Source organism: Spironucleus salmonicida, chromosome 4 (genome assembly GCF_000497125.1).
Source record: "Spironucleus salmonicida strain ATCC 50377 chromosome 4, whole genome shotgun sequence".
NCBI classification, from domain to species: domain Eukaryota; phylum Fornicata; order Diplomonadida; family Hexamitidae; genus Spironucleus; species Spironucleus salmonicida.
In genome coordinates this window covers 411,913-435,866 of record NC_090599.1, presented here as the reverse complement: position 1 = coordinate 435,866, position 23,954 = coordinate 411,913, and the positions used below count along the sequence as shown (strand labels likewise).

General features: G+C 28.1%; 12 protein-coding genes across 12 annotated transcripts; 4 read left to right on the top strand and 8 right to left on the bottom strand. All coding sequences in view use genetic code 6, as the record gives it.

Annotated features, from left to right (window-relative positions):
* Positions 1–147: 147 nt before the first annotated feature.
* Positions 148–7,629, top strand: SS50377_23683 (uncharacterized protein; the record flags this gene model as incomplete). The annotated part of the gene is made up of 1 exon (XM_067907547.1): positions 148–7,629. One exon carries the CDS (start codon positions 148–150, stop codon positions 7,627–7,629), a length of 7,482 nt encoding a protein of 2,493 aa, XP_067764521.1.
* Positions 7,630–7,686: 57 nt separating this feature from the next.
* Positions 7,687–8,616, top strand: SS50377_23682 (uncharacterized protein; the record flags this gene model as incomplete). Its single annotated transcript, XM_067907546.1, has 1 exon — positions 7,687–8,616. One exon carries the CDS (start codon positions 7,687–7,689, stop codon positions 8,614–8,616), a length of 930 nt encoding a protein of 309 aa, XP_067764520.1.
* A 117-nt stretch (positions 8,617–8,733) lies between these two features.
* Positions 8,734–10,545, bottom strand: SS50377_23681 (uncharacterized protein; the record flags this gene model as incomplete). Its single annotated transcript, XM_067907545.1, has 1 exon — positions 8,734–10,545. The coding sequence occupies one exon, from the start codon at positions 10,543–10,545 to the stop codon at positions 8,734–8,736; it is 1,812 nt and encodes a 603-aa protein (XP_067764519.1).
* A 49-nt stretch (positions 10,546–10,594) lies between these two features.
* On the bottom strand, positions 10,595–10,855 carry SS50377_23680 (Histone-like transcription factor (CBF/NF-Y); the record flags this gene model as incomplete). Its single annotated transcript, XM_067907544.1, has 1 exon — positions 10,595–10,855. The coding sequence occupies one exon, from the start codon at positions 10,853–10,855 to the stop codon at positions 10,595–10,597; it is 261 nt and encodes an 86-aa protein (XP_067764518.1).
* Positions 10,856–10,910: 55 nt separating this feature from the next.
* Positions 10,911–11,900, bottom strand: SS50377_23679 (ARID1 AT-rich interaction domain protein; the record flags this gene model as incomplete). The annotated part of the gene is made up of 1 exon (XM_067907543.1): positions 10,911–11,900. One exon carries the CDS (start codon positions 11,898–11,900, stop codon positions 10,911–10,913), a length of 990 nt encoding a protein of 329 aa, XP_067764517.1.
* Positions 11,901–12,020: 120 nt separating this feature from the next.
* On the top strand, positions 12,021–12,851 carry SS50377_23678 (uncharacterized protein; the record flags this gene model as incomplete). Its single annotated transcript, XM_067907542.1, has 1 exon — positions 12,021–12,851. The coding sequence occupies one exon, from the start codon at positions 12,021–12,023 to the stop codon at positions 12,849–12,851; it is 831 nt and encodes a 276-aa protein (XP_067764516.1).
* A 12-nt stretch (positions 12,852–12,863) lies between these two features.
* SS50377_23677 (RNA recognition motif-containing protein) lies at positions 12,864–14,870 on the bottom strand (the record flags this gene model as incomplete). Its single annotated transcript, XM_067907541.1, has 1 exon — positions 12,864–14,870. One exon carries the CDS (start codon positions 14,868–14,870, stop codon positions 12,864–12,866), a length of 2,007 nt encoding a protein of 668 aa, XP_067764515.1.
* Positions 14,871–14,921: 51 nt separating this feature from the next.
* SS50377_23676 (uncharacterized protein) lies at positions 14,922–16,748 on the bottom strand (the record flags this gene model as incomplete). The annotated part of the gene is made up of 1 exon (XM_067907540.1): positions 14,922–16,748. The coding sequence occupies one exon, from the start codon at positions 16,746–16,748 to the stop codon at positions 14,922–14,924; it is 1,827 nt and encodes a 608-aa protein (XP_067764514.1).
* A 44-nt stretch (positions 16,749–16,792) lies between these two features.
* SS50377_23675 (uncharacterized protein) lies at positions 16,793–17,371 on the bottom strand (the record flags this gene model as incomplete). The annotated part of the gene is made up of 1 exon (XM_067907539.1): positions 16,793–17,371. One exon carries the CDS (start codon positions 17,369–17,371, stop codon positions 16,793–16,795), a length of 579 nt encoding a protein of 192 aa, XP_067764513.1.
* A 40-nt stretch (positions 17,372–17,411) lies between these two features.
* SS50377_23674 (Translation machinery-associated protein 16) lies at positions 17,412–17,861 on the bottom strand (the record flags this gene model as incomplete). The annotated part of the gene is made up of 1 exon (XM_067907538.1): positions 17,412–17,861. One exon carries the CDS (start codon positions 17,859–17,861, stop codon positions 17,412–17,414), a length of 450 nt encoding a protein of 149 aa, XP_067764512.1.
* Positions 17,862–17,914: 53 nt separating this feature from the next.
* Positions 17,915–20,269, bottom strand: SS50377_23673 (uncharacterized protein; the record flags this gene model as incomplete). The annotated part of the gene is made up of 1 exon (XM_067907537.1): positions 17,915–20,269. One exon carries the CDS (start codon positions 20,267–20,269, stop codon positions 17,915–17,917), a length of 2,355 nt encoding a protein of 784 aa, XP_067764511.1.
* A 639-nt stretch (positions 20,270–20,908) lies between these two features.
* On the top strand, positions 20,909–23,914 carry SS50377_23672 (uncharacterized protein; the record flags this gene model as incomplete). The annotated part of the gene is made up of 1 exon (XM_067907536.1): positions 20,909–23,914. One exon carries the CDS (start codon positions 20,909–20,911, stop codon positions 23,912–23,914), a length of 3,006 nt encoding a protein of 1,001 aa, XP_067764510.1.
* Between the last annotated feature and the right edge of the window lie 40 nt (positions 23,915–23,954).

The following is a 23,954-nucleotide window of genomic DNA, read 5'->3' as shown; positions in this document are numbered from 1 at the left end:
ATGTCCGATTCTTCTGGAATCCATTCTGAAAATGAAGATAATTATGAAAATGATGGAAATTATTAAGATCCAATTGAGTAAGCATTTAGAACTTAAACTTTAGATAAGATATTTAATTCTGCATAATATTTAAATATTGTGGAGGAAATGCTTATGTAAAAGAAGCTAGTCAAGAAAGTTGATAAAGGTATTGATTTTTAACATGAAATATCAGTTAAGTCATTTGTAGATACGAAAAGCTCATTCTTTAGTTCTAGAGGTATCTCCGCAAACCTGACTGATATTTAAGAATAAAAATTGAAGAACGATATTGTTAATATCTTTTTGAACTAGTAACTAATAAGTTCAGATCAATATTGGTGTTAAAAATAGCTTAATTTTTAGTAAATCACGATTACTAATAACCTAATTGATGATATTGGTAGTTATATCCGATCAATCATTAAGGCTGGTTAAAGGCTTAGAGATGGTTTAAATAACCTTATTCTTTGTGATTCTGATGATCTTAGAAATGAAGCAACTAATCTACATTAAAATATTTAGTAAGTAATAGGTTAATATGAATAAACTGAAGCTCAACTTAAGCATCGTTTGCTCTAAGATCAATTTGTAACTTTATTAGGATAAATTATGCTGAATATTTATTAAGAACCATATTTTAATGTTCTTATCTTTGTTGGAAAAATTCTTATAGAGAACATTCACGTTGAAAAGATAAAAATATTTATTTCAACTTACAAATTCTACGCCAGTAGTCTGGAATTTGATCAGGAAATTTAATTAGCATTCTCTAAATACAATATAACCTCAGACGAAGCGGATAACCTTACTTAAAAATATAAAAACTTGAAGACACACTTAGGACAAAGCTGTAATTTATATATACTTTGTAACCAACTAAAGAAAAAAATTGCACTTTAGGTTTCCGGTTAATTATAAGGACGGGAAGCTGCAGAGTTTTCTTATTTAGAATTTAAAAATTACTTCACTAGTGCAGATTAAGATAACTTATCGATCTTTAACGAAAATTAGAAAGGAGAAATTACTGAAATAAATTTCATCGATATTTTACCTTTTTTGATTGGTTAGTAAGTTGATAAGCGTGTTAAAATACTTGAGGTGTAAGCCAAAAATGATGAAGTTATTATTAAGAAAGTAGAGATAGATTTATAAGTAATTGGGCGTAAAATATTAGAAATTTTAAGAAACTATGAAATTACAGAAGTCTCACTCGATATTGAAAATAGTTTTGTTCAAATTTTAGATAATTACGCTTTTTCAAAGGAGACTCTGAATTATGACTTTTTGCTGAATTATTTGGATAGTTCTCTTGATAAATTGATTTTAGACGATTTAGATGTTATTAACAATTATGATATTTTCAAATCATAAATTGTAAACTTGCTAAAAGCGTTATAGTATAATATTGAGAGATTATTTTTGGTTGTTTTATGTGAAAATATTGAGAATGTTGTGAGTTTTAAGGATTTGGAGAGTGGTAATATATAGTTTATTACTGATAGTTAAGCGTATGAAGCTTTTTTAGTTAAATTAAAAGATTATATCAAACTAAAAGAGATCTATTTGTTTGTTGAAAGTTTTAAGTAGGGTGTTGATATAATGTATCATTTTATTAGCTAGAGCCCTGATCTTGTTGACAGTTTAGATGAAGATTTGAGTTTGAAAGAGTCTTTCCGTAAATTTAAGGAAGAAGGTTTTATTTGTAATACTTTACGTAATAATAATCTTACATAACGCTTTGATCATAATAACAATAATTAAGAGCTATAATAACAGTTGTCAAAAATCATACTATATCATCCTATATTTTCAATCGTATCTGTTAATTATAGTTTAGAATAAACTATATTAACTGTCACAGATGATAGAATAGAAAGTGTAGAAGATATTACCGATGTTAAAGTTTTATTTGATTAAATTAACAATGAAACATAACCAATTGACACAGAATCATCATTTCTTTATTCGAATTAAAGAGTTAAGAAGACATATTCCCCTCATGATCCATTTTCTGTAATTCCTTTTATATCAAAGAAGCCAATTATTCTCTTTCATAAATAATTTGCTAGGGGTATTAATAAGTAGTAGTTCTTATTTGTCAATGAAATTTTAAAATAATAATCTGCTATGTCTACAAAATAAATTACCATAAGTTATTAGAACTTTCTGACTGTCAACTAGTTTATTCCTAATAATGAAATATTTTCTGTTTTTAGTAATACGTTTATCGAAACAATTAATTAACAAATAAAAGACTAAACAATTAAATATTTTTCAACTATTTTATGTGAACATGCGATTGTAGCAACTTATCCATAAGCATTCTATTATTTATATTCTAGAATATAGCAGCCTGGCTTTAACCCTCTTAAACTTTAAAAATCAGCGGATACAGATCCATCATCCCTTACGTTAACATCACCATTCTTGCCTGAAACGAGTGTACCAACCAATGCAATTAGAGAGTTTGTAGCAGCATAAAAAGGGTTCCGTATTTGTGTAGCTCTGCCATAAAGTGTAATCACTGAAGCAGTAGATGGGATAAATTAATAGAATATGACTACATTTGTTGTTATCGATTCCCATGGACGATATATTGATTCATTGATTCTAAAAAGCTATGAAAATGGTTTACCTAACCCATAAACTTATAAAGCTGATAATGGATACCTAACTGAGTCATTTTCTAGGCTTTTAGAAGCCTCTGGTGTTGATAGATAAGATTGTGGTGATTGTTAAGTAGATAGAAAGAAACTTAACGATTTGGTAACTTCATTTTTTATAGAACTAAACACTAAATAGTTATAAAGAATTATTGATGAAGCATCACTTATGGACTTCTTGGCTAAAAATGCAATTTGTGCAGTAGGTGTATATTAAAAAGATTTTAATACTGGGAGGTTAAAGAAAAATCTTGAAAATACATTAAAATACATGAACTTACCAATTCCAGAATATTATAATGACGAAGGTTTAGTTTCTGCTGATTAATAAGATCTATTTTTAAATTATGTATCATGTCCTAAAAAAGGTAAAGAGCTTATTGTTGGTTAAAATCTATTATTTTTGAATGACTTCATATATAAACGTATAAAATTGTCATAATTTCTACAAAAAATTATTTTAGTTGATATAGCATCAGATATTCCATTTTAAGTTAGAAATTTAGTAGACTTTGATTTAACTTTTGAAGATACTGATTTATATTCGTCATACAAAGAGCATGCTGAATCATATGTTAAATCTTCAAAAGATTATATTTAAAATATTCTTAAAAATATTATTATATCCAATGATAGTGTAGAAATTTAACAAGAATTTGGTCAGTTTAACTAGTTATGGTCTGATAAAAGATTATAAATGGTAAATAAATTTAAATTATAGTTATTGAATTATGATTCTTCAACAGAACCTCCAATTTAAAAAACGAGAAGTACAGATGAAGTATTATATTCTTAACTGTAATTTACCGGTCTTAAAACTGCAGAAATCAAAGATACTACAAATAAACATAACTCTGCCATTTAACTTGCAATACAAGCAGGTAGATATTTATTAGACCCACTAGCAATATTTTGCTTGCTAACTTAAGGTGAAGCCTAGCCTGAAAATTTGTGTAATATGAACCTCGCTGGATTTTTACCATAGTTCATGCCGTTCAAAGGATTAGATAATTAAGAAGTCTACTTACCAATTTTAGCTAACCAGGAAAAATTTTATTCGTCTGTTAAGTATAAAATGCGCGCATTGGTTTAGTTCATATAACAATTATCTGTTTCTAAAAAAAGTTACGATTTTAATTTACCTTTAGCAAGTCCACATTATATTTATGCTTTTACACTTATTCCAGGTTTAACGGCTAGAAAAGTTCAATAGATTTATTAAAGAATGTCGACTGCTGAATGTATAAATGATAAACTCTTAAAAATTTAGGATATTTAAAGATTATTATATCTATTCAATAAGAAATAGGAGATATAACTTTGTATTAATGAGTAATTCCCAGTGCAATAGTATGGTGATTAATTTTTAGAAAAATCGATACATGATTCATCTCTACTTTTAGAACAAGAAATGAATAATATCTTATCAAAGATTGAGTCTCAGACAAACAAAAATATTTTTGGTGATTATGTGGAGTAAAAGCGTAATAAATTAAAGTATGGATCATTTATATAAAATAAATTAGAACTTTAATCAATTCTAGTAGAATTGTTAGCTTCTGAACATTTGATTTAATTACTTGATTAATAAGAAATATAAGAAAAAGGTCTATCTAATCTAACCTATAAGTAAATCTGCGATTAGTCGATTGATTTCTCCTAAAAAATAAAATAATATTCTATTTTCAATTAATACTAACTAAAAGAAAAATTTGGCTATGAAAAACATACAACTTTTGATAATTATATGAAAATGCAAATTTTATCATAGGAAATCTTTAATTCTGCTTAATCTCAGCTTTAAAAACGTACTGTTGGGGAATTAGTTGTTGACCTATTTAAGGAAGAGGACTATTGTCTAATTGCTAAAGCAATGGAAAATTATGAACACCTATTGAAATCAATAACTGTTTAGCCAGATGTATTTTTATCAATCCCAGGATCCCCATATTCTTCTCCTATCAATGTTGGATATCATGAAGAATTTCCAGAGCCAGCTGCAGTACAAATTTTGTATACATTAAATGAATTTCTTAAAGGAAGATTTTCGATTGATATCTATGAATACAGTAAAAATATTTCTAACTCGAAGATTTAAAAATCTGGAGGACCAGAATCAAGGAAAATTATCATAGGCTCTGTATTAAATAAATATGGAACAGATAATTAATTGTTTGGTATTTTAGATGTGGATGAAGAAACTACGATCGGCAAAAAATATAAAAATTATTGCTGTTTATTCATACAGGATAATATTTTGGATGCCTTATCATTGTATGATAGAGTTTAAATTTCAGAAAAAGAAACTGCAACTATTTACTTTGCTATTCTATTCGCACAGAAATACTGTAAATCAGATTTATTTGAATAGTTAGAATCTAAATACACTGAATTATAAGAGTTAAATAATTTAATAATCTTTTATAACAAGTTTAGTTTATTTTAAGACGAAATACTATAGCTTACTTAGCGCATCTTATTTGCAAAATACGATATATTATATTTAATTTTTGGGTCGAACTCTATAATAGTTAAAGATTTAACTGATTTGTTTTATCTTTATAATTAAGAGTTGAATACGTGTGGTGTATTTTTGAGTTCTAAAGAATAGATTAAACTATTATTCTAACTTAAATAAAAAATTAACTTTTCTTATGATCAGTTATCAGCAATACTTAAAGGTTTATTCAATAAATCTACGGGTGATATTGTACATTAATAAGATTTACATTTTAAATAAGAATTCACAAATCTTGATGATGATGAGGAAATGTACAACCTGTATGATTTTATTTAGGAATATTCAAAGTATATTAATACCAGTATATTCAATATTCATGATCCTCACCTTAAATAATAGATAGAATCAGCTATCTAATCTGGTATTGTCGCAGAAGTATTTAAGAAGGATACGTTCAGAAAAGAAATTTAAATAATTATAGAAAATTTGTCAGAATTTGATACTACTATTTATGGAGTATTTAAGTAAGTAGATATTCTCTCAAAATCATCAAGAGTAAATCCAGATTGTATTTTTAAGACATCAAGATATATTGATGATTATTCCAAGCATAATGGCAATATGATTATTAATTATATTAGTTTTGATATTTAAGATACATTTAAAACAGATGATAAATTAATATTTTTAATTCAATCTAAGATGCTCAATCCAAAACAATTTACAAGGTTTTAAGAATTTAAAGTGGAAGTACCAATGATGAAAAGAGATATGTATAGAAATTAGTAAGGACCTACATCTATTGATATTGAGTGTTTATCTATTCCAGGGCTTAAAGGTTCAATTCCTAATGGTGGAAATGAGGAAGATGTTGATCTTTATGGTTCTTTTACTTGTTATTTAGACGGTGTAGATTTTGGACAAGCGTAAGTTTTCCTTATTACATATTTTATGATAAAAGATGATAATGGTGGTGATATTAAATTAAAAGTTTCAAACTTTATATCAAATATTCATGAAAATATCTGGAGGGCGTCTTTATTAGAATAAATAATATCTACTGAAGCTTCAATTAAGCCCAACAAAGCAATAATATCAGATAATACTCTTAACTTATTACCAACTTCCTTGGGTGCTTCTTAGTTTAATCCAAAATAATTTAATAGGTTTTCTACTTTTTAACAGTAGAATCTCAACCCATAATATCTTAAAAAGCACGATCTATTATAATTTTAATCAAAACCTTTGCTTCAGAAAGATTTATATAAAATATTTACAACAAAACTTTTATTATCATATTAGCTATCTGACTTTTATTAGCTTTTAGTTAACTAAGAAACTGATCTTTTTGTTGATACTTATTTTAAATCAGCATCATTAAATTCTATTGGTATTCATTATTTTGTCTAGAATTCCTAATAGTTTATTAATATCAGGTCAAACCTAGAATGTGTCTCAGCAATTCTGTCATAAGCTCAGAAATTCTTTATAGACAATGAACATCAATATAATTAGGCAGATATATTCTCTAAGAATAATATCGCAACAACAGCTTTCAAGAAGAATTTTATTGATTAAGCAGCAACCTTCAATTCATAAATTAATATCATTGACGTAGATTAACCTTAGAACTATGAAGAAATTTAAATGATTATTAAATTATTTTATAACTTCTATTTTACTTTGAAGGGATCTAACCTTTCAAGTGAAGTATTTTGCAAACATATGAAATTTATCCAAATGCCTAGTTATGTTAATTAATACAAAAACTTTATGCAAGCAAGTTTTTAGGCTATTTAATTTAAAAGAGATATACAACATTCAAGTTTCAAGCAATTAAAATTAAAGGAAGCTGGTGTTTATTTTGAGAAATATTTAGATAGAAAATGTGTATTTATTCCTATTCTAGGTAGCTATGATAAGATTTAAGTCTGCATTCAAACACCTGCAAAAGATTAATTTGACTATAAATTTTCAATGTATACAATATATGAGGATCCAAATTATAAACCTCAAGAAAATGGATAAATCCGATAGGAGATGCTTAGTTAAAGATTATACATTAATGTATTTGAAAATTTTCCAAATATTGAACAAAAGAGACTTACATTTACAAGTTTAGATGATATTGCATCTAATTTTGTTTAAGCAATCTATAAGTAGTACGAAAATATTAGATAATCTTCTAAATTTATTAAGTATACTTAAAAGTAGGATGTAATAGGTATCAAAAAGTCAGATTGGGCAGTGTATCTCTCAGACTGCAGATAAAATAGACTTAATCTTATGAAATTAAGTTCTAGTAGATCTCCAGTTCTTGAGTATGTTTATATAAGCACTGATGGATTTATATTCAGAGACAAATTCATTCCAGCCAAGAGATTCCTCTAAGATTTTATTATAGACTTTTATTCAACAAATTATATGACTTATTAAAAGAAAGGATCATAATTTGAGCATACTTTTTATAAGGAAATTGAATGACCCACTATCCAAAATATTATATTGATTTATATTGTAATCATTTCTTTTTCCGCTTCAATGTCCGACGAAGAACCATCATGGGCTTCAGATACACCTCTAGAGTAGCAAGCGATTATTAAGACATCAAAAAATCCTCTTATTCCACAAATATCTGTAATTGAAGATTATAATAAAGAAATGTATGGGATTGGAAGTGTTTAAAGTATTTATTCCATTAATAATGTAGTTTGTATCTATACATCTGATTTAACTGTTAGAGTTTTTAATAATTCAAAGTTTATTCGTTAATTTATTGTACCGAAACCACCAGCATCTTAGTTCCTTTTTAACGAAAATATTTACTTCTTCTTTTCTACTATAATAATATAAATAAACATAATCTCAGGGATCTAGAAGACCCTAAAGAATACGTTTGGTCGAGTTACATATGCCAAAAAAGTAGAAGAAAACGCAATCATAATAAATGGTAACAATGTCTCAATAATTGACATTCATTAATTAAGATCGATAACTGATTATAAGTTAAGATTTTCTCCCTCTCACTCAGCCTCTTCATCATCTTATGTTATATCAGCAAATAACATGGATATACATCTTATTAACCTTAAAACCCAGTAAAAATTCTCATTTACTACCACTTCTATTGTAACATATATTGAAACTATGGGGGATATCCTTGTTATTGGTACTAAATCCGGAATGGTTGACTTGTATTAAATAAATAACTTGAACTTCGACACAAAATCTATTTAGCCAACTCGTTCTTATAAAAATCTTACAGACCCCATTAAATGTATCTCAATCCAGCCTTAAGGTAAGTACATCTTTTATTCTGCAGGATAACAGTTCAGACTTATTAGTATAGATAAGTTAGAGATTTGCGCAATTCGTTACATGAACCTCAGTTCCAGCAAAGTTATATGGAAAGACAATGTGGTACTATTGGGAAAGATGGATGGCCGTGTTATGCAGATACAGATTGATTGATTAGTGATATTTGTACTTTAGCCCTTATATATTACTTTTTCTTGTTGATATCTGCTACACTTTTAAGAAAAAGCATAATAAACTTGAAAACTAATATTATAGTGAAATCAAATTTGGTCAATAAATAAACCCAGGAACAGAAATAACACCTGTCCACAATGCTCTTTAACCATCATCACCAACCTCAACCTATATCTCATGTCCCTCTATTTCAGCCCCCTGTGGTCCACCAGTCATCTTCAAAAGAAACACAGAAGTTGATTTACCATTCACACACAGCGTTGGAATCATGATAGCTGCCTTATCAGCTACTAAAACTTAACTAACAATACTGCAGATTGAAGGTGCAATAATGTTCTTTGACACATTTTTGATTTCTACTACGACTGAAAACATCGGCCCTTGCCCCTCAATTGAACATTGTACGATAAAGTCCATTTGCAGGATTTTCTACTGAACACCACTCGATGTTTTTGACAAAATCTCACCCAGAACCGCATTACGAGCCGCGGCTCTAGAAGGCAGAAACTATCTAAAAATGCTAACTTGCTCGGCTATAGGAAGGGGTTAAAATCGACTGTCGTTCCGGTCAATGCTCTCAACGTCCAAAACTGGTGCTTTCATCTGCTATTTCTACTAGCTTTCGACAGTCAAATTAGCCGATTTCTTCAAAAGTTTGTACTGGACCCTCCCAGACTCGAAATGGTGAACGAAAACGGTGTCGTTAATACCAAAACGGCCAATAAAGCATGAATTTAGCTGCGATTTTGAATCGATTTGCAAAAACTTCGTAGGGCCATTTTCGGCGCAGAAAACGACTTTGTTCTGTGCCAAAATAAGCATAAATCCTATGAACGGCTTCCCGAGCTCAATATTGACAGGAATTTGTGATATAAACGGTGATGGAAGTGCATACTGCATGTCGATTCGACCACGTACGGAGACCCTCTGAAGCTGCGCCGGGAATGGCGAGTTTGTGACCATAAAAATAGACTTTCCTATACGGAAAGTGGCACGGGGAATTGAGTCCGTTTCTATTTTGTTGGCCGAAATTTGGTTATTCCTTATAGAGAGAATGCTGCCTTACTAGGTCAAAATTGTTGCGCGCCATGATTGGTTTGACGTGGTGTTTATAGTTTAAACATTTGTATTTATGCTGATTTCATCGTTTTTGGACTTCGATTCGCCGATAACTCCTTCCATTTAGATCGAAATAGGCGATTGGTATTCATCGAGAATGAGAGTAACTTGTGGCTCGGATAGGTCGGATTTAAGGATCTAAAAAACGCTATTTTCAGTACCTATGACTATACACCTACCTGTAAGTGTGTTGAGTGTATTATCGGAGCAATCAATCACTGCAAGAGCGGTGATTTTGTCCTTAAACTGCTGCACACCATCTAAAAGACGAGCGCGATTGATTCCAAGATTTGTTTCACCATCCTAGGGATGTTATGGTTAGTCTTCTGGTGGGTTTGGAAGGCTTAAAAATCGTTGTGCCAAAGATGACAGTTTTTGCTCCTGTGATATAACTTCAAGCATTTGCGCAGTATCTTATGCTGTAGCTTCACAATTCTTGAACTAATTGAAAATTTCTTGCTCCTTTGTGTTCACTTTAGGTAGTTGACAGTTATAGCGAGAAGCCTCCATGATATTTTATCCACTCGGAATATAAACTGCTACAAAAGTAGAATATGCTATAAGAAGAGCGTTACATCTATTAAATAAGTATGGCATGATTTATAAAGCCTATTCTGGGAGTTCAAGTTCAGAAATTTTCTCAATAAGGTTAAAAGCTTTCAACATTTTTCCAGCAACAATAAATAGTATGTAATCTTCTTAGTTGAAAAAAGGTGATGTTGTAATAAGTTTTGAGTTCGTTTATAGAGGCTCAGTTGGAACATCTCTGACAGAATAAAAATCATCCATTTATAAATGTTGATAATATATGATATAATAATCGTAATCATGAGTTAGGTCACTTGGTAACCCATCTAATTGGTACTGTATCATCTAAAAATTATAAACCAACTGTCTCTTCTACTACTTTTCTGACATCATCATACATTATGGTCTTTTTCTAGTTAGAAATGACTACTTTTTATGATTACTCCATTAAAAACTTTGTGATATATTCTGTACAAAATGTTATACTTTATGCTGCCTATACTGTTATTTAATGATTGGGATTCGTTAGTTTAGATATTTTCTTCACTTTCGATATGGGGAGATTAGACATTTTGATAGAAATAAATATATAATATAATTATATATAAATGTTTATTTATGATTTATCAATCAAGACTAGATGGAAAAGTGCTTTGTATGCTTTATGCATCTTAGCGATATTTCTCTACTCGGTTCTCTATCTTTTATTAATTTTATGATGGCTATTATTATTATTATTATGCCAAAGAACTAACTGTGATATTAAACTCTGTTAACTATAAATTAGATACACCAACTAAGAATTAATCGGCTAAAATTGGTGGTACATTATAAAGTACTAGACGAGTAAGATGTTATGGAAATACAGTTACCCTGGGCATCTTAGTAAGCTTTTCCAAAGAGCCTATCTCTAAATCTGTTATATTCCTATTTGATGTTATAATTCGTTCAAAAGTCTCATCTGTAAAGGGAAAATCTTTAATAAATAATTTTTATAATTTCGACTAAAAAGGTTGCTATGGAACCATTTATTTAGGCATATGTACAGTCTAACTGTCATAATATTAAGATTTAGGATTATTTTTTTCATAAGGTCTAATCCAATTTTCATCATCTCCTATCAAATCATTACTATGTGGGGTTCGGATTGGTGGATACTTTAACATTATTGATCTTTCAAAAGGTAGAATAAATTACTCGTATTTTGTTCGCAGTATATAACCTGCATTTGTAACAGTGTTTGGTAATCCTAAATCTACACCAAGTTCTTTCCATTATAATATAGCATTATAGCCACCTCTTTTTTACACTGTCATATATAACTAATAAAGGTCTAATTCCTTTCTACCAACCCTAGGTAATCGTCTAGTTTCACGACCATGTTATCTATGGAGCATATTTATGAATTACACAAATTTAAGAGACTATCCTTTATCTTCCTGAACTAAATCATGATCCACTGCACCTTGTTAATCAAAAAAAATTGTAGATGAATTTTGCTAATTAAATGGAACAACATGATTAGTCTAATTAGATAAAATTGACATATTTTCTAAAGGTAAACCTGAATCTGAAAAAGAATTGGTGTAATGGTTTTAATTACTGTATTAACTCATTTTGACGAAATAGAACGTCTATAAAATAATATATATTAATACGTATAAATCTAAAAAATTAATTATTACTATTTCGTACACTTTATTAAATTAATTAATATATAATCCATATAATGTAAAATGGATGGCATTTAAGCTCTAAACATTGAGTTTTTAGAGGTATAAAAAAAGTTGGAATTAGTAGAAATTGAAATATTATAGTTAGAAAAAATAAAATTGACATAAAATAAGAATGTTGGATTATCTAAATACAAACTTGAATAATTTGAGAATTTAGCAGGAACATTCGAATATTATGAAAATACTATACAACAATATACAACTCTATCCAATTAATTACATTCGCCTGTTTAGACATATTCTTATACTACGGTTTTTGCTAAATAATTTCTTGAAAATAGCCATGCTTTAAAATTTAAAAATAGGAATTTAATTGAAAATTACGAAAAACAAATCAAATAATTGTGTAATTTAGAGAGGTAAAAATAATAAACATTAGATTTCGCACTTAAATAATAATAAGTAATTTTAGAAAAAATCTCTTAAATCCCATAACTAAACTTACATGATTTAGACGTAATAGAAATGAATAAAATTTTGAAATAATAATAATCCGACCAATATTAATTTTTACCATCTGAACTAATAATAAACAACAGACTTGACCTACTTATCAATGATTTAAAGACCTATAATAATACCGTTAATTTTACACAAAATGATATGTTTGCAATACTTTAGAATTAATAAGTAAAGCAAAATGAAGATTATTTTAAGGATATGTAATCTATTATAAAATTAAATATAATTAGTTGTAATAATTTTGATTTTAAGTTAATCTAGGTTTAAATAGATAACATTCTAAAAAATGAAATCGGTATAAATAATTTGGCTGATACTTCTGAGCAATTTGTAAGACTTCTTAAATAAAGTAAGCAATTAAAATAGTGAGTTGAAAGAATTTCACTCCTAACTTAACAAAATAGACTCAAATTCGTTTCTAGCAATAGTGATCTTTTCTTCAGAAATTTTAAGTTTAAATTCGATTTAAAATACTTACAAATCATCTTAAAGATATTCTGGGTATACCTTTCTAATCTATGTAAGACGAATTTCTCTTGCTAGTGACTAAGCTTTAAGCTCTTTCTCTGAATAAAACGTCTTGGCCCATGCCTCTTTAGTTTTAAGTCTCAATTCAGCATTCTCGTTAGACCTTTTTATAATCGCATTTTTTTCCATTATTACATAATTATTAAAATATAGGTCAAATTCTTCTACTGCTTTATCACGCAGCTCTTTACTAGGAGAAGTTTCTTTAGGATCTTCTGGTCTAAATATCAATGATTTTATTTCAGGAAGTGCTTAATCAAAAATTTAGTTCCCTGCAGTAGAATAAACAGTCAGTTTATTTTTCTAAACTAAGAATACATATCTTCTATAAGGATCAAACGAAAAGTTTACTAAAGGCTGTTCAAATGACAACAAAGTCATACGTGTTTCTATATCAATAAAAACAATTCGAGTCTTTACAAAGTTTAATTTATCGGGAATACCTTCATGTATACATAAAAGCGTTCTTGTTACTTCGCAATACTCTAACCGTGTGCATGGAAGCTCTAATATCACATCTGCTTCTCCTTTTTCATTTAGCATGTAAACTTTTTCTTTATCACAAAATATGACATCTTAATTATAAATAACTAACGCCATAGCCTTTTGATTAATAGGAAGTTTAAAAGTTACAACAGGGAAATGTGTAGTAATTTTTATTTATTATATCATATTCTATGTTACTTTTTTAGTGGTATTATCAGATATAATAGATACTGTATCTCCAGATAATGAAAATAAGAAATATGCATTTGAGATATTTAAATTTCTAGTTAAAACCTTTTATTATAACTCGGGTTTATTAGGATTAACTAAAAAGAATGAAGAAGGTAGATTTTTCTTCAAACAGAAAACTCCTAGTAAATCAGAAACTGGAGAAAATTCTATTTAAGTAAGAGAAGAAACAGTAAATTGATTAATTTTTGTTAAATTATATATTTAACTACCTTCAGGTTGTGTTTCGTAAAGAATAATTTACTCATCAGCCCCATTTAACACATACATATGATTACCAGTATAAGAGAAGTTAACATGATTTTTAATTTCAATGGTATTAAAAGCTGTTAAAACTAATGATTCGAATATTTAATACTCTTCAAAAATACTATAAATTTAATATTTAAAGAATGTTTTATCATAAAGTTTTTTGCTAAGAATAACGCACAAGAACCTTTCACATTTACTAACAAAATAATTTATAGTCTCAAATTCATTTAAAACGATAGGGAATGTAAATTTATCATCTTCATTATAAACTTCAATAGCGTTCCCACCATAACTAATTTAAAAATTACCTTTTGGTGTAAATAATAAGTTATTTATAAGACATTTATTATCTCTTATTAAACCTAAACAATTATTAAATCTACAGTACTAGCTATTACCGTTATTAAATTCAAGCACTAATCTTGACACAACTTGATCTTCCATAAGATGGTTAAATACCTTTTCCATGTTGACCTATCTTGGTTCTCTAAGTTAAGGAGGATTAAGTTCAATGTCATTAATTATGTTAGACCACAACTTCACTGATAGCTCATATTTAGGACCAAAAATACTGCATGACTTATCAAATTTATTTAAAAATTCCTTTGCCTCCTTAATTAAATTGAAAGAAAGAATACACGATCCTCCTTCAGGGTGTAAAATAATCTAGTTCTTAGAGAACTTTTCAGTCACTTCCTTAACCATAGTCTGCACGATTTTATTCCGTAAAAGCTTTATTTTCTCAGCGGCTACCACTGGAAGATTCTCAATAATCACTATAGACTAACTATAATCTTATTTAATAGGAGGGAACTGTTTCTCAGCAGCTAGCTGCTCAATTGCAAGTTAACGAAAATCTATATCGCTGGTCATACTTCGAAGTGAAAAAAGAAATGAAAATATATTACTATTATATTTAAATAATCACTTAATACCAGCATTTTTCAATATGTCTGAAATACCTTCTCTAAGAGAATCATCGAATGTTATCCGAGATGGAAAATCATCAATAGTAGTATAGCGATGATCCGATTCCATAACCTTATTATTCAAGCTTACAACTGGTGCTAATTGTTATAAAGTGTTAATTGGCGAATACTCGCCAATCATGTTTTCAATTTGCTAGCCACCCACATTATTATATCCTGAATTATGCTATACCGTGTTCCTCATTTTGTCGCTTTATTACTAATTATATATGTCCATTAAGCTAGTATATTTTTGCTTGTAAATTACGACTTCTTTCTCTAAATTCTCGTTCTGCTAACTCAAATTTCGCAAAGTATCAACTGCTTCTTTAAGCTTATTTTTGAGCTTTTCTACCAAATCCAATTCCTGTGTACTCGCTTTTTCCGCATAATTTATTAAATTCTTCTGCGTTTCCATTCGAATTTGATGTGTTAAATCCAAATTTTCTTGCTTTAATCTGTTAATTTCGGTTTTCAACGATAAAATTTAAGTTTCTAAATTTGATTTTTCAAGATTTGAATTTGATTTTGATTTTCCACTCCTTAAAAGTTAATCTTCTAAATCGCGAATTTTCTCTGCTGCGTTTTCCATATCTTAACGCATTTGCTTAACGATAAGCGAGTAATTCGAAGACTATTTGTCCTCAATTTCACGCGCTTAAATGTCTTTAATTTGACTAAATAACTAGCTGTTTTTAGCTTTTTCCTGCTGCAATTCACTAGTCAATTTGCGGATTTTCTCGTCAGATTCGATTTAGTTTCTTTGTTATTATGTTGATTTGTAGTTCAAATCTGCCTATTTTGAGTTGATTTATTCGACGTATTTAAGATCTAAATTGCGGATTAAGTTATCTTTTTCACGAATTTGACCGTTAAGAGCAGCTATTTGGGCTTCATTTTGCGCCAGAATGACCTCGTAATTTTCCGATTTTTGGGCTAAAATTTGCACATTTTGCGCCGATTCACAATTAATTTTGTGTGTATTTTGGCTAAGTTTTTAGTTTAGTGATTATAAATGCTTATTTTCGCTTTTCAGGGTTTTTATTTTGTCCTTTTGCTGGTTATAAATAAGCTCCATCGAGGCCTTGTCTGCAGTTATTTAGCGTGTCGTTTTAACTAATTCTTCTTTAGCTTTAACATACTCAATACTTAGGCGCTAATTATCGCTTTTTAGTTCGAAAATTTACTCTTCAAATCCCTGCTTTTGCTTCGTTAAAGAGCCTTGAATACTCTATAAATCATCGATTCTGAACTGCATTTGGTCCATTTTTTGGGCCTGAACTTCGATTTAGATTTTTGTTTAAGTGGAATTAGCCATTAAATTAGAATTTTGAGCCTCTAAATCAGCTAGTTTCAGTGAAAGATTTTTTGTTGTTTCTTACGATTTTTAGAGCAGAAATTGAAATTATTTCGATTTTTGGAGCTCCACATCTAGTTAAGATTTTGCAGATTCTTATTATTATATATTTTCTGATGTATTAAGAAGTGCATTTTGCAGTTGAGCTCGTAGAGATTTTGACTCCTCGCGGTGCTGTTAAGCTATGCTTTCTTACTGTAAAAGCTTGTCTTATAATAGTTCTACCGATTTTGTGTGTTTAAAATTCTCCTTCAATTTCGATATTTCCTGATCTTGTAGTTAGAGTTCCTGGTCCCGCTCTTTAATAAGGTCCAAATTATGGTTAAATGCCTGAAGTAATTCATTATACTAATTTTTGACATTTTGTAGTTCACTTTCCGTTTAACGCAGCATATCTAACGCTCTCTAATTCAATTAGGAGGTCATTTAAAATTTTTAAAAATATATTACCTTATAACATGTATAATATCTCATTTTTTCGTAACAAATCTATCAATACTTCCAATTTTTGGCTAAACCTTTTTAGCTGTCCTTTGAGAAACTTTAGGCCTATTATAAGAATTCTCTATTTGTGAAAATAACTGCTTTGGGACTATGTCATCGTAAAATTATTAGAAAAATATAGGTGCTAAGAATTGTGCATTTTCCTAAATTAGAATATTATATTTTTCTTTGCAAAATTCAACATATTTATCTTTATTAAACCTATAAAGCTCATTTTTCTAGTCTAAAAAAGGACATTTCGAAAAATCAACTTCTTTTATATCACCTTGAACATTAATTAGAGCATCAAAAATATCTTAATATTATGTAAGGCTTTTCAAAAATTCCACAGTGAATAGAAAATGATTTATTGGAAGATAATACGAGATGGACTGTTAGTTCTCAATTTAGTTTTCAAACTCTACAGAAATTAAGCCACTTATCTATTTAAAATTGAAAGGATTAAGCTATAACTTGTAATAATATATTTAATTAGCTACTGAATAGTATAAAGTTTGTTTAAAAAAGCTTCTTGTTACTAGTTCTTCCTCAGGCTTAATTTCCATTTTAATTTAAAACTATTATTATATAATATAGAATAGTAAATCATTCAATCTTAATGTTTCCTTTAATTTTTATTGTTTTAAGACCACTAGCAGAAGATGACTAGCCATCCCATAACAAAAGTTTCACTGTGACATACTTATCAGTAATATCTGGCACGTCAAACTAGCCTTAGTTGAACATTTAAACTGCTGAACTAAAAGCCAATTATTTTGACTGATTAGCAATATTTGACTTTAACTATTACAAATTAGTATATGAGCTAAGAATATATTCAGTTGTCATTTTGACTATATCTTACTCATGATATTCATGCTTATCTTTATTTAAAAGACATTTGTCCTACAAAAATTTATAGAGACCTATTATCGGCTATCTTTTGTTAGATCTATGTGCTAATGATTAATCTCTTACTCGAATATCTCTATTTTTGCGTGCGAATGTATACTCTGCTTCACGAGAACGTGGATGCACAAAATGTTTAGGAGGCATATATAGGAAAGAAAAATACTTTTTATATTATAATATATAGTAATTCGCACAACTCACATTGCAAGTTTCATATAAAAATCGTTGATCTCTTTTTTCAAAGCTTCTACTTATCCTATCATGATACATCTGTTATATAGACCCTTAACTTATCCTTAAAACTATTCTTAAATTGTTCTAACCTCTTGTCCCAATTTTTGTTATAAGTTTTCGTTAGATTATTTCAATTCTCTATTTTTACGATTGATATCATCAATTTTATTTAACTAATCTTGTTTTTACTATTTAAGCTGTTACCTTTAGTCCATTGCTTATTTTAAAGTAGATTCAATTTCTACTACTTTATTTCTTAATTGCATTGTTTCTGTTTACAGTTCTATGTGCTCCTATTATTATGACTATCCATTCTGTTAGTTATCAAATAATTATTTTTGTAAATACTATAGCTACGAGTTTGCGCCATCTAACTCTAATTATAAAGCCTATGACTTTTATAAATTAGATTAATTTTAAGATTTTTCATCTTCTAACCGCTTAAGACAATCAAAGCACTTATTCTTCAGATCTCCAATAGTTCTATACACATCTTATGTTTTATTTGGGCCTAAATTAGAGGTAACTGAAAATAGTGATGCTTGCATTGAGAAATCAGGCTAGTACCCTGTGTATTTGGAATTAAATTCATTATAGAATTCTGTAAGTAATTTCTATAACTATTTAGCAAAAGCAACAGCTTCTGAGTATTACTATTCTAAAGATTATACTACTTAGTACTTTTCTTTTTATTAGTTTTCTATAAACTATTCTGTTTACTACTTTTCATTAAGAATGTTATCCAATTAGTGTTGTGCCCTCTCCAACTCTTGTTTTATAAGTTAGAATTAAATCTGTAGTTGCCCGTGTTCACCATTTAGCTATTCAAACTACTATTTTATTTAGTTGTGTTCATTATATAATTTTTCAAAGTTTTGCTCCGAATTTTCAAATTATTTTTGATACGTTTCTTTTTCTAACTTTTAATTAGTTAACTCTTGAGCTATTTACGAATGTTATAATGCTAAATTACTCGCATTATTAATCTATTCATCTAACTACCCTTTATATTTATTAAGTCTTGTTTATAAGCTTAATACTTCATCTGAATCATCTTCCTTTTCTTGTTATAGTTGTTGGTTATGCTACTTAAAGTCATAGTTCATTTTTTATAATTAATCAACTTCTTTCTGTGCTATTTATAATGTTGAAATCACAGCTTCGTATTCATCTTTAATATTCCTGTAGTAACCTTGCAGTTCATTATGATTTTGCTCTAAAATTTTAAATTCAGAGTTTATTTGAAGTATAGAACGGTCCAAAACCTCATTTTTAGCTATTATTGTATTATATGATTACGATATCTCTTTATTTTCACGTTCCAGTTATGAAATTTACTTTATATTCGAGTCTATTTATTGTGTTTTTGTGTCCAGTTATGTTTTATATGCATTAGCATCCTACTAAGATTTTTCAGATTCAGATTATAGTTATTTAATTACCAAAACTAACTTTTCATGCTTTTCTTTCGATCTCATAATAAGATCAGTTTTGTCCTAAGTTTATTTACCTAATTCTAAAACCTATACTTTTAAGTTTGAATTAAACTCTTCGATATTAGTACATTTTACCTTAATTCCTTCATTTTCTTATTATAATTTGTCAAAATTTTATTAAAGAAGCACTTTTTCGTTCATTTAAATCTTCAAAGATCCTACCTGAGCATTAAATTATGTTTCTCTCTATTTAAAAGAGGTAATCTCCTATTATTAGTTTTAAAGATCAATTCTAGCTTATCTTTCTGAGTCCTCTGTTAGCAAAATCTTTTGCCTCATCTTTTATAATTCTTGTTGTTTATCATCATAAACTTTATCTAACTACTCAGAAAAAGATTATCTCAGTTTCGTAATTTATTCTTAGTAACCTAAATCTACTGCTTATAAATGAGACTTGAATTATCCTTCAAAGTTTTTCTCAGATTACTCCATATTACAAAATCTTTTTTACAAATCAGCAATCAAAAATTCTTTCTACTTCAAATCCAAAGTAAGTTTATCCTCATTATTTGTTAAAGCTTAAATTTAATTTTTATATCCGACGATTTCTTAGAACTAATTTTAATTTTTATCTTCTAATCCTTTTATCTTCTCGGCTAAATTATCCCTATCTTATTTTAATTGAAATAATGCTTCTTGCTGCTCTATATGTTAACGTTACAAAGACTAGTTTTCTGTTTAAATTGAAAGAATAGACTACTTTGCTTTTTCCAAAACGGAGTCTTTTTGTTTCATCTAGAGATAAATTTCTTCAGCAAAACTTTATTCGTGAATAGAAGATACATCCTCATTGATATGAGACTCTAGTTGTAATAACTTCATCTTTAGTGATAAATTTTCATGTGTCAGACTATCGACATCGTGTCTTGATTGAGAGATTTGCGACGACTGTGTAAACATAAATTTTAGAAAATGGAAGGACCTAAAAATTTTTGCAATATTCATATATTAATAATATAAAAATTTAAAATTATTAAGGTTATATTACACTGCAGGTAATCACCTAATTAAAATGTTAAACATCTTTAAGCCTATAGTTGACATATATTAATATTCTATAAAAATGTTTATTTACCGATTCTATAATATACCCATTTTTTTATAAGATTTAAATTAATTGAAATATAAAAATAAAAATTTTAGAGCAGAAGAATTACAGAACAGTATACAATAAAATTTAAGTTAAAAACAATAATGCTATAAACTCATATTTAAAAGTTTTATTTTAATACTTTGTAATTTACCTCTGTTAATATCATGCAATTATACATTTAATTAACATTACCAATATGTAACACTAACACTAATTGACGCTTCTTAGTAGAAGCTATGAACTGAGTTAATGTTGAATATTTTTGAATTTTTAATCTTCATGTCAAAATTAAAATTATTTGAAATATATAAAATAGTGATTAATATTAATTTATATATGAATTAGTAATTAATAATATTTTGGGAATTATGAATGATTTATAGATTTGTATTTATAACAAAAATAATGAAACAAACCAGATCATATTTGCTTTAAATAATAATATTTTCTTTATAAATGAGAATTCAATAGATATATTTAAGATAGAATTATCAACTTAAAAAATTACAAACTTATCATATTAACTTCCTATTCCTTTTTCAAGATAGACTATAACATTTAATGATGAATCTGCATTTATGGTTGTGAATAATGTGGTTTTATAATTTTATGAACACTAGTTAATATAAACGGAATTAGAATTTGTACCAAATGGTGATTACTCAATCCTTGTTTAAGACGGATTATATGTTAAAAATATTCATTAATAGTTCGTAAATACAACTTCTTAAAATTAAATACCAGCAACTTTCTAGTTTAAAACTTAAACTACAACAAATAAAAATTTTGGGTCTGTTGGATATTTGTTAGGATAAAGTTTATATGAATTTAAATCTAAAAAATTAAAAGAAATTTGTCAAATAAAAGAAAATTATCATTCAATTATTTATTTCCAAAATTATATTTTTCTGATAGGACATGATGTAGCAGTTTTTAATGTAAGAACAAATTAGCTACACCAATCATAGCTGTTTCTGCCGGATGATAAATATATCTTAGTTCAAGAGTATTTAGCCACGACATCATATTTAATATATGGATACTTTATTCTTTCATCCATTTTATTTTAAGGTGTAACTAAAACTGCGCTTAGAACATTTCCTTAGCTACGTAATTCTCTTGAGTATTCATTATTAGATCATTAATTTGGATTTTAGTCGACTGGTACAATATGTTTTTTAAGAAATGCTCATCCATGTTTTACAGAAATCGGAAACTGTCAATCCTATTATTAACTCGAAAAAGATAAAATAGTAATAAGAAACCTAGATTTTGAATATAATTTTCGATATGCTCCCGCATTTGAGTAAATCGAAAATACAGTTTACGTCTTTACATAAACTGGAAATTTTTACAAATTTTCTTCATCTGGTTTATAGTTGATTATTACTCCATAAAGTCCATCTGGACGGTTGTTTTCATGCTTGAAAAAAATTGATAGTGATAGACTAGTGCTTATTGGGGGTATTTAAATTGATTACGGATTTGGAATCTCATAAACTTAAAAAATAAAAATAAATATTTTAAATGATGCATGGATCTACACTATTTCTACAAACAAATGGATCTAATAAGAAATTCTACTTCCTAAAATTCATTCACATTAACTAGTGATTACTAAATCATCTATTTACATTATCTGGGGTTCTATAGATGCCTAGTTAACGGTAAATGATTCAATTTACCGAATTAAATACAATTAGTCCAAATTATTATCTGTTGATGAAATACTGATGATAAACTAGCCTTCAGGCAGATATGGTCATACAATTATACAACATAAAAATTATTGCTTCATCCTATCTGGATCTCTGGGAATTGGTCTAGAGTCTCCTGAACACATAAATATTCTTGATATTCACAAACACAAGTTCTATAAAGCAACACCAAAACTTACTTACTCTGGCTGTTATTAAAATTATTTATTGAGTAACCGGTTTATCGTCTCCACACGTGCTAAATTCGACTTCTAGAAAATTTTAGACAAGTTTGTGCATGCAAAAGAAGCATAAAAAGATATAAATAGTAATGACTTATCAAAATCGGCACTCGATGTCCAATCATAATATTACATCAATAATAATACGCTATCAAAAAGTGTATTTACTAATAAGAGCACACTTTCTAAAAGTACTTTTAACCCATCCACAAAATTATCGAACAAAAATAATAATTAAAATCACTTTAACACAACCATAAATCTTTCCACTCTCTCAAATGACTCCGCAAGTTCCTTTAACAGTGGTGTTTCGGGTGCAACGGAGAAGCTTAAATCGAAGTCTAAATTAAGCAATTAAAAAGACCTATAATTAATAATTGCGACATTATATTAAACGGATATATTGCAAAAATATAGTCAAATTTTTCATTCTATGAACGTTCAAATTCCCGAGAAAACTATTATAAGCAACACATTCGCTGAATTCTACTTTGAACAAGAAAAGTCATTAAAATAAATCGTGACAACCCTAACATAAGAGCAGAAAACCTAACTTTTTCATGAAATTTTATCTCAAGTTTATGTTCTACATGGGTTAGGAATGAAAATTCCATCCTGCTTACCAGATATGATTTTTATCAAAAATGGAAATCCATAGATACGAATTTCTGCCTAGTATTCACTATAGATTTATGAGGAGATAGAGGAAACTAAAATGATAATTTTTGATGATGAAAAAATATTTAATTACAATATGTTTTCTGAACGAAAAGTTTAAGTATGCTATAAATTTGAAGAAATTTTGGAGACAGCACGGGATATTCGCAAGAAAAAAATTCCAGCTAACAGTTTAATTTGTATTTATCATGAAGGTGAGCCAAAACCGTTAAAAAATTATGTATTAGACTAATTTGTTGATTTATTTTCGATGGAAACTCGACATTTTATTAAGCTCATTAAACCTTTTTTATCAAATTTTATTGTTTTCCCGTCAACAAAACGTTTTCCGGGAGTATTTTATCATTTAATGATTATTGATGACGACTTGAACGAATTCACGTTCATTAAATATCTTTATTAAGCTTTTGGATAACCAATTGGAAAGTTTAGTGATATAATAAAAGTTGCATAGGAATATGGACTTCATCAATCGGAATTAATCTAATTAAATTGGATAGTTGGAATTAGTTCAATGAGGTGGAAAACTGTTGTCCAATACAAAAATAACTATGACAAAATTCGCATAGATAAATATTTGTAGCTTTTACCTAATTTTGCAGTTAATTGGATTTTCAGTTTAACAAATTCGTATACAGTGGTTAGTGGTGATTTTACTTAGATTGAAGACTGTTAACTTGTAGTTAACATACAAGAAGATGATGATGTATTTCGTTAAAATGTTGTGTATCAGATCGCAAAGAGAACGGTTGTATGAATATATGAGTATAAAAATTATTCATTTTTAAATATAGCCA